At 33.2% G+C, this 9,642-nt stretch overlaps 1 protein-coding gene and 1 non-coding gene across 2 annotated transcripts; one reads left to right on the top strand and one right to left on the bottom strand.

The window, feature by feature from the left end:
• Positions 1 to 2,155: 2,155 nt before the first annotated feature.
• On the bottom strand, positions 2,156 to 2,262 carry LOC128284454 (small nucleolar RNA R71). The gene has a single exon (XR_008274880.1). It is a non-coding gene; the product is annotated as a small nucleolar RNA R71 (small nucleolar RNA).
• Positions 2,263 to 2,902: 640 nt separating this feature from the next.
• On the top strand, positions 2,903 to 5,883 carry LOC108477812 (uncharacterized). Its single transcript, XM_017780303.1, has 3 exons — positions 2,903 to 3,212; positions 5,354 to 5,362; positions 5,789 to 5,883. Exons 1-3 carry the CDS (start codon positions 2,903 to 2,905, stop codon positions 5,881 to 5,883), a joined length of 414 nt encoding a protein of 137 aa, XP_017635792.1.
• The last annotated feature ends 3,759 nt before the right edge of the window (positions 5,884 to 9,642 follow it).

Here is a 9,642-nt window from a genome sequence, read left to right as displayed (position 1 = left end):
GACCTTCCAACCCGACCTTCCAAATCAACATTGTAGACCTTCTATCCTTTGCTGTAGTATCTTCACCATATCATTTTTAGTTCTTTTCTTGTTCGTTTGCATATTATTCACGCAATTATTCTCGAATTTGCCATTGCATTCTACTCTTGTCTTGTCATAGCATTTTCCATTATTTATCAGTTACACATATTGCACACATCGTTATTCCTTTAAATTACCACTGCACTCTTATCATTATTTTTTTCATAACACTAATCATAATTATTATAATAACTCGACCAATTTAATTCCTAATCAATTCCTGTGGAGACGATCTCACTTATCACTTTATTACTTAATTTGACATGTATACTTGCATAATTAGCATATCATTTCAACATGACACTTAGACAGGTTAGAAACTTGTGCATTTTCTCGAGTTTATACTAATCAAGTCAGAGAAGCAAGTATTCCTGATGATTTTATAGGTATATTTTCTTAAGCTACTATTTTTATACAAATCCTGACTAATTCTGGAGTTATGCATTCTTACTTTTGAATTGTTTTAATAACTGAAGAGATTTTGCCACTAGAGTTGACTGATTGTGATATTAGAATAGCAAATATGTTAAATCAGTATGTGTGTGCTAGTAACATATTTCAATGAGAATTTAGGCTTGTGAAATTCTTGTCGAACTAATGTCATTGACATTCGATGAATTTGATGTGATATTTGATATGAATTGATTGATTTTATGTGATGTTGTGATTGACTATAGATAGATACAGATTGTATTTAAGTGTTAGAGAGAGAAATCAACAAAGTTGAGATTGATAGAATTAATTATGTGAACGATAGCATGTTAGTGCTAACAATCCATGAAATGATATGAAAGAGATTGTGAATTATATTTTGTTTGTATTTTAGATATATAAATGTCAGAATTGAGGATTATTTTGGTTTAGATGATTAAAATAAATTTATTCCTATATTTCTAGAAGAACCATCTGGATTATCACTCGTGTAAGAAGATGAGTTTGTAAATGATAGAATATTCGACATTGTTTTGATCTTTAATGTTTCGTATAGAATAGTACTATCAGAATTATAAGAACTATATCCATTGTTGAAGTAGTTATTTTCTAGAAAGAAGTGTTCAACTGAGTGTGTAATATGGAAAAGCGTTACTATATATATGAAAAAGAAATATAGGACTATGAGAATCGTATAATGATTATAGATAGTAGAGCAGAGACAACATGAAGAATCAATATTTTTCATTTTATATAGTTAACTCATTTATTTAGTTAAGAGAACTATTGTATTTTCAAGTATTGCCTTTCGATTAGGTTGTTTTTAGCTCGAGTTGCGAGTCAGATGTACTAAAGATTTCTTTCCAAACTTGATTTTAACAATGTGAGATTTTGATAGCACCGCTTAAATTATCAATTTCTTAGTCGCTTTGTATATTTAATAGACAAAAGTGTCTATCTATATCTGATCAGAGTTGTTGCCATGTAATGGATGATATTCAAGTTATGGGAAAAATGAAATTGAATACAATAAATTTTGGAAAAACAATGTTACAAATATTATGAGAGAAATAATTATTTGTGAAGATCAGTAAATGTGAATTTTGATTTCGAGAAATAAGTTTTCTAAACCTCTTTTTAAAACTAAAGATGCCTGTGTTATTTCGAATGAACTTCTGATAATTATGGACTAGGAAATCTCCAGTAAAAAATGCAGAAGTGTGTAGTTCTCTGGGATTTATTGTATACTATAGATGATTTTGTTCAGGCTTGTCAATGATAACTATACCATTGACGAAGTAGCTACATAAAATGTCACTTATATGCCGTGGAATAATGTCAGTAGAGTTTCAAACAGTTGAAAGCTATGCTAACAGAAATTCTAGAATTGAATTTGGAATAGTATTAAGGTCTAGCTGTATTTATATGATATATCTGAGTAGTAACAAAATGTATAATGATTTGAAATACCTTTAAGTACAACGAGGTCATTGGTGACACTATTTGTCTTTGGTAGTTTCCCTTTTATTTGATTGATAATGCCTTTTCTTGGTTAGATTAGAGGGCACTACGATCTATCACGACATGGGATAAGTTCGTTAGAAAGTTTTTGCAAAAGTTCTTCCCTATTAGCAAAACGGTTCAACTAAGAAGAGAGATTGTCATCTTTAGACATATGGAATGGGAAAGTTTCTATGAGGTGTGAGAGTGCATCAAGACATTGATTCAAAAGTGCCCACACCACAGATTCCTTAAGCGGATGCGAATGTAGGTGTTTTATAATAGGTTGGACGCAAATGTAAGATCAAGACCAGACGGAGCAGTAAGAGAAGCCCTTATGAATAGGATGTATGAGTACTATGAACATGGCATTGAACTCCTGCCAGTGGCCAATTGAATGATATACGTATGGCCAGAAAATTGTTACGGTAAAATCTATCTAGAAGGATGAAAAGTATGAATAGTTAATGGGTATACTAAACTGTATCGAATCTTCTAATAAACAACCTATGTATGTAGAAGATAGACCGCTCTTTCACTATGTCAACAACCCTTTTTAGGATTTGAACTATATTGAAAATAGGGTGGAAATCCTTATTCAAATACCTACAATCCTGGTTAGAGAGATCACTTGAATTTGAGATGGGAAGGAAACCAATGAGGAGGTAATAGTTTGAATCAAGCCACAAATACTAATTATCAACCTCCTTATTTGCAGAAACAAAGTGTCAAACCAAGTGACCATACTACATGTGGTCAATGAGTGGATGGAATCGAGGGAGAGCTACAGTCAATGAGAATAGACGTAAAGTAAGTGCAGTTTGAGTGCACCAACTCAACTAGAACATTGCCTAAACTTGATAACCAAATGAGCCAATAAATGATCGTGATGGGTGACATAAAAATGCAAATTGGCATCGGAATCCCCATCAATGCTAAAAATAATCCTCGGAGAAAAGGCAAAGAGCATGTGAAAGCAATAACACTTAGATTGGGCAAAGTACTGAGTAGCCCAAAAAATCCTACTTCGGAGGTAAATATGGAGAATGCCGACGACCCTCAAGAGAAATCCCTAGAAACTGAAAATGAACTAGAGCTAGAGGAGAAAATTGCACCGGCAGTTGAACCAAAAAGGAAAAACATTAAAGATGATGTCGTTACAAATATCTCATTCCCTTTAAGACCAGAAGAAAAAAAAAGTGGGACGAGGATGGATTTATAATTTTCTTAAACATGTTTAAAACGTTAAGTGTAAACCTTCCGTTAATTGAGTTAATTGAGAAAGTTCCTAAGTACACTAAGTTATTAAAGGAAATCATGTCTAGGCATAGGAAAGTTAATGGAGGAGAACAAGTTAATTTAAGTGCCTCCTGTAGTGTTATTATTTCAAGATAGGTTCCCCAAAAATTGAAAGACTTGGGAAGTTTTACTATTCCTATAGTGATAGGAAGTATTTAGTTTAATAGAGTTCTATGTGACTTAAGAGCTAGTATTAAGTTAATACCTCTATATACTTTTGAAAAACTCAAGTTAAGGGATTTCAAAGCTATTCAGATAACATTATAGTTGGCTGACAAGTCTTCAGAACATCCAAAAGGAGTACTAGAAGATGTGTTAGTCAATGTGCGCAACTTCATTAACCCAATAGATTTTGTGGTTCTAGGTTTTGAAGAAGATCGCGAGATATTGATCTTATTAGGTAGACCTCTTTTAGCCACTTCGAGGTCCACCATTGATTTAGAAAAGAACGAATTAACTATGAAAATTAATGGTGAGACTGAAATCTTTAAATGTGGTCATCAACTAAATAAAGAGAATGGCAGGAGTAAGTTAGGTGAGCAGTGTAAAGAATTATTTGTTTCTAGCATTCCCATGTCAAGAGATATACTACTTTTTATGTATACAAAAAGAATAAATAGGATAAGTAAAAGGACAAGCAGACAAAGGTAGAATGACATGAAGGACGATGGACTAATACTGATAGAACATAAAGATCATCCAACAGTGAGTTGGAGATACTGTCGGATGAATTCAGCAATAAGACTTAAAATTACTTGAATTAATGCTGAAATTTTGTAAATTATTGTATATGTTTAGCTAAATATTTAGTATATATTCTAATTTTCCTTAACTATGTGTTGTATAGAAATTGTAACACTCTAGATAATGGAATTTTAGGTAAAAACAAAGCTAGTGTCGCAACACTAGAAGCAGTTGAAACAAAATTGAGAAAATGCTCTTAATATCATGACACGAACTTTCAGTGTCGTAGCGCCGAAGTTAGTATACCCAAAAATTAAAAAAAATCTAAAGTATGTTGCAACACTGAAACCTGGTGTCACGACAACAGTAAACTGCTAGGGATGTCATGACATAGAACCTTGTGTTCTGTGTCGTGACATTGCTATAATTTTTTTGCAGGGTTGACCCGACCCATTCCACAATCTGGCTATTTAAACCCCTCTTTACTTGATTTTAAATCCCTAAAACTCATTTTCCCTTCTTTCTTAAAATTTACTTCAAAAAATTTCCTCTTTTAGCATTATTTGGTGCAGGAAGAAAGAAGAAAACATTGCAAGGAATGAAGGAGAAACACGGGTGACAAGGAATTTGTTGTTTAAACACACGGTTAAGGGTTCCTAATTCAACTTTTATTGTTCCATTAAAATTACTTGCTTAAAGTTCTATTAACTAGTAGAACTTAATATGCCTCTTAGAAAAGTTCGGAGAACTATTGAAATGAAACTATCGATGAGTCAAAATCCCTCTAGTTTTTCGAATCCGAATGTTGAAAAATATTTCAATGAACTTCAAGGAAAGACATTTATCCAAAAGAGGGGATTTAATCTATCTTCTTTGTAAGGAAATATAACCTTTGGTTAGGTATCATAGGTGGGAGCGTTTTTAGACAATCCCAAAAGATAATATTGTGATCCCTGTTGTTCAAGAATTCTAAGCATCCTTATAGGACCAAGAGTCTAGAAACGCTAAAGGCCGTATAGAGGATATAGTACCTATGCAAGGGAAAAAAGTGTGAGTCACCCTTCGAATTATTTGTGACTTTTATAATGCTCCATACTATGAAAAAGATTTTATCGATGAAACTGATTTAGAATATTTTCATGACATATATATGGATAACATTATAAACTTTTTAACTAAAGAAAGGGGTGAATGGAAGTATCACCCAGGTACCAATATCCCAACATCCTTTCATCAAGCTATTATGTTTCCAGAGGCTAAAATGTGGATCCAATTTGTATGCACACAAATTGTCCCTACTTTAAATGTCTCAAATGTTAATACTTTATGAGTTGTTTTACTCTATGTTATTTTGTAGAAAAGGCAGGTATGTATTGGCAGATGGATCCAGCAAAACATGAAGAGATGTAATAGTGGCCAAAAAGTAGGAGTTTTCTTTCCCTACTTAGTGATGGCCTTATGCAAAAAGGCAGGTGTACCTATGACATCCATTGAGCAGTCGTTAAAACCTTACCGAAGTATTATCGGTAACACCTTCTTCCAAACGTACTTAGAGTTATAAGCCAAATAAATAAAAGATTGGAACAAACAAAAACAAGAAGCAACAACTATACCAGCACAATCATAGAGGGAGACATGGGCTCAAGAAGAAGTTGGTGAGAGCAGTCATCCAAAGCTAGATTGGATGATACAATGGATGTAAGAGTCTAGGCCAATTTTTCAAGAAATTGCTAGGTAAAATAACATCCGAGTCCCCAATTATACACCTGACTATTTTGGCTAACAAATCTAGAACAAGAAGAAGAGGCACATGAAAGTGAAGAGGAAGGAGAGGAGGAGGAAGAGGAGTACGAAAGCGAGGAGATGGATTTTGAGGAAGGAGATTGAACAATTTTTAATTCTAGTTTTTTAAAAGATTTGTTTTAATTTTTGAATGACTTTGAGTTAGACTTTGTAGGAGTAGGATTAATAGTTGATTTTCATTTATCTTGCATTTTGTTTAAGTGTTCTATCCTAGAATCCAACACGAAGGAGACACAAACAATTTGAGTTTACACGATCAAAAGAGGAAACACCCACCGTTAGTAGTTGGAGCGACCACAATCAATCCTGTAACTTCTTTCCTTATGTTTTTATAGGCTACACATTGAGGACAATGTGTCAACTAAAGTGTGAGGGGTAACATAGAAAATTTATATTAAATTTTTACGTTTTTCTTTTATTTTTCTTGTTATTTGTGTGCTTGATCTTGTAGAAATACAAGTGATTAGTTAGGAGCATGTACATAGGTTGCTTGTGTTTACAAATAAATTTGGCATGATGGTAGGTGGTTTTAATTTTTTTTATTAGAATACTACGTTCTATGTGTTACATTGTACATAGGCATTAAGCAGTCAACCTTATCAAAGGATATAGAAAATACAAGGAAACGAGCATGCTAGTATGGATGATAAATGGTTGAATTTGAGTTTGTTTGGTTGATTAAATTTTTGTATATTAAGAACTTAAGGGATGACCTAAAGCATTGTTTGGAACACATCCAGAGCCAAAAAGCTGACCTATTTGTATTTCACCTATAGTATCGATTTTTGAGCCTGTTGAAACATTTTAATGAACCTTATTACAAACTCTAAGCCTGAAACATTAATTTGTATTTGCCCTTTTTCTTTGGTCCTACACTACACGACTATAGACATCTAGTCATATGTATTGAGGGTTAAATAGATACATCAAGGTAGAGTTTGTAAAAATAGAGTGAAATAGGAAATATTGGTGTGATATGGAAGCTATAAGTTAGCTTGAAAGTGCAAAACAAAAAAAAATTGAAAACAAAAAGAAAACGATTACAAGTAGATAAAGACTTGAAACAATGAAAAAAGCATTCATAAGTGATATAAGTTAAAAAAGAAAGTGACAAAGTCATAAAAGGAAGAAAACTCATTCATTAGTGCAGAAGAAACTCGTAAGCTAGACGTAGTTACTATATCATGCGGTGAACGAGTAAGGGTCATCAAAGAGGAGAATAGGGATCGATAAGACGTTCCAAACTATTTTCATGTTTGTAAACATTTTAATGCTTATTGTCTTTTAATTCCTTACCTATCCTAAGCCTCAAAATGTTACAAGCCAAAAAGTCCTATGTGACCTAAATATCCTCATGCATCAATGGACATTATATTCAGCAATCGCATAAATGACTATTTGTATTCTGCTTAGATAATCAAATTACTTGTATTATTTAATAATGCATCCCTAAAAGTGGGGCCCTTAGTGTTTGTATACTTTGTAATTTACTGAACTTATATGTTTGTGATAAAAAATGGTAAGCCAATTATTCATCTTGTTAAAGTTACTTGTGAATATGAAACACTTAGTCACGTGCTCCAAAGTCAATACTTGTATGATATCTGCTCAAGGGGCATCTATTATTTCTTGTCTTTGTTCAAGTTGCTTGAGGATAAGCAATTACTTAAGTGTGGGCGAGTTTGATCTACAGCATTTAGATATAGCAGATTAAACTAGTTTTCACACTTTAGGAGCTTGAAATTAAGCATTATCATTAGGATTTAATTATGTCTTAGTAAGTTTTTTTAAGTTCAATAAAATGTGAAAATTGAGTCTTTTATTGACCTTGGGGGTCGAATGAGGCCTAAGGGTGAGCTAATAAACTTCATAAGTGTGCAAGAGACTGTTAGAAGGCATATTAAGTAGGCACTAGCCTCTATGTTGCAACACGGTATGATCGATGCCGCAACATATGGAGCAGAATAAAGAAACCACGAAATTGCCTCCGTTATCGCGACATAGACTAAGGGTATCGCTACATACCCTTGATGATATCCCAAAAGAAGTATACTGACTCCTATATGGCAACACAAGTCCTATTGTGTCGGGACATCGACTTTGGACGAGAATTAAACATGAGCTAGTAGGCGTTTTGATCTGCACAATCAAAATTAAAGCTCAAGAACGCCAACTAACCTAGGATTAAGGACAACGACCACCTGAGATCTATAAATAGGCTTCTTTGTCACATGTAAAAGACACCATTCACTTAGCTTAGAATTAGTCATTTAAATTCAGTTTAATTCTCTTTTTTCTTAGGTTAGATATATTTCTATTTGTTCTTTGTACCATTTGGAGATATCTGAATTGTGGAGACAATCAAACCCTACAAATTCATGATCAACATTAATATAATCAGGCTCCTTCATAACCTCTATATTGTCAATTTATTTAGCATTCTTTCTCTTTATATCAATTTTATATTGTCTATGGAGACCATGAGGAACTAATCCCTCTATGGGGGATTAGCGAGTGAAGGGATGATATGTTAACTATTTTGTATGGATAATCATAGGATCAGTTATTTGGGAAAGGAAGAACGTAAAACAAACCCTAGGCTTGGCAACCTTAGGAAGTCATCAAGGTGGGAATCAACCTAAAATTGGTATGGCCTATCCGTGAACACCTTTACCCTAAACCAGTCTGGACTGTGAAGTCGAAAAACAAGTAGCCCTTTTCGACTCATTATCTGAGTGGAAGATCAGAAGATCCTATTGGGATAGCGACTAGTTGATTGACGAGGAACTCGAAGTAACAGTTGATGGGGATTACTGAAGTGAGCTAATCACCTATAATTATATTCGATTATTTCTATTCTTCAATCTCTCGAATTTTATATATTTATGTTATTTTATTTTATTAATACATAAAAATAATAAAAACTCCTTTTTATCTTTACTCTCGTACTATAACTGACTTAAAGTACTAATTAGATCTTTTTGTGTTTAGGTTAAAATTTATCTAACACTCGCCTCTGTTGGCTTTGATCCTCGGAGTACACACCTACTTCATTGTAGCTATATTACAACTGAACCTGTATACTTGCAAATACTGCCTCATTTATTTATCTTTTACTGCAGTATTCACACTCTGGATGTTAGTACATTTGGAGGCGGTCAGTGTCATAGACGAGTGGTTGGCACGGTCATATGTGTTACATGTTGAAGGTAATTTTAGATCCAAATGACATCAATTAGTTACACAGTCTAGAGACAAGATTGTCTGTCTCCTTTCACACGGTATGAGCTTTGTTACACGGTTGAGCCACACAGTCATGTCCCTTCGCCACATGGTCCCTACCTTGTCACACGACAGTGTAACACCTATTTTCATTATTTGCCTATATTTTATAAAAGTTTTCTTTTAATCTAGAGTCATTCCCTGGTTTGTTTTAAATGTTCTTTTTGTAAATTATTGTAAATTATTACGAATTGATCTTTTTGGTTTTGTTTGAGTTATTAGTAGCCTTGTTTTGCATTTTTCCTATTATTTTCTAAATGTTTCAGATTGGTTCTAATTTAGTTCTTAACTTGATCAAAGGTTTTCTAAGCCTGACTAAGACTTGATTTTGATTGTAATGCACTTTTAACATGGAATTAACTTATATTGTGATAGCCCATTTCTAGGTCAAATCGGAACAGTGGTTTTGGGACCAAAAATTCTAAGTATAAATATTTATTTTATTATTTCTTTAAGGTCAACAACATGATAAAATAATTGTGTGAAAATCCGTTAAGAAATTTTGTTGATTGAGTGCTCAATTTAGCTAAAAGGACTAAATTACAATAGGTGCCAAACTTG

This window comes from Gossypium arboreum, chromosome 11 (assembly GCF_025698485.1).
Source record: "Gossypium arboreum isolate Shixiya-1 chromosome 11, ASM2569848v2, whole genome shotgun sequence".
NCBI classification, from domain to species: Eukaryota; Viridiplantae; Streptophyta; class Magnoliopsida; order Malvales; family Malvaceae; genus Gossypium; species Gossypium arboreum.
This window is presented reverse-complemented; position numbering and strand designations above follow the sequence as displayed.

What these genes read in the sequence shown, in the direction of transcription:
- LOC108477812 (XM_017780303.1), top strand. Translation starts at nt 2,903, where the DNA reads ATGGGTGACATAAAAATGCAAATTGGCATCGGAATCCCCATCAATGCT.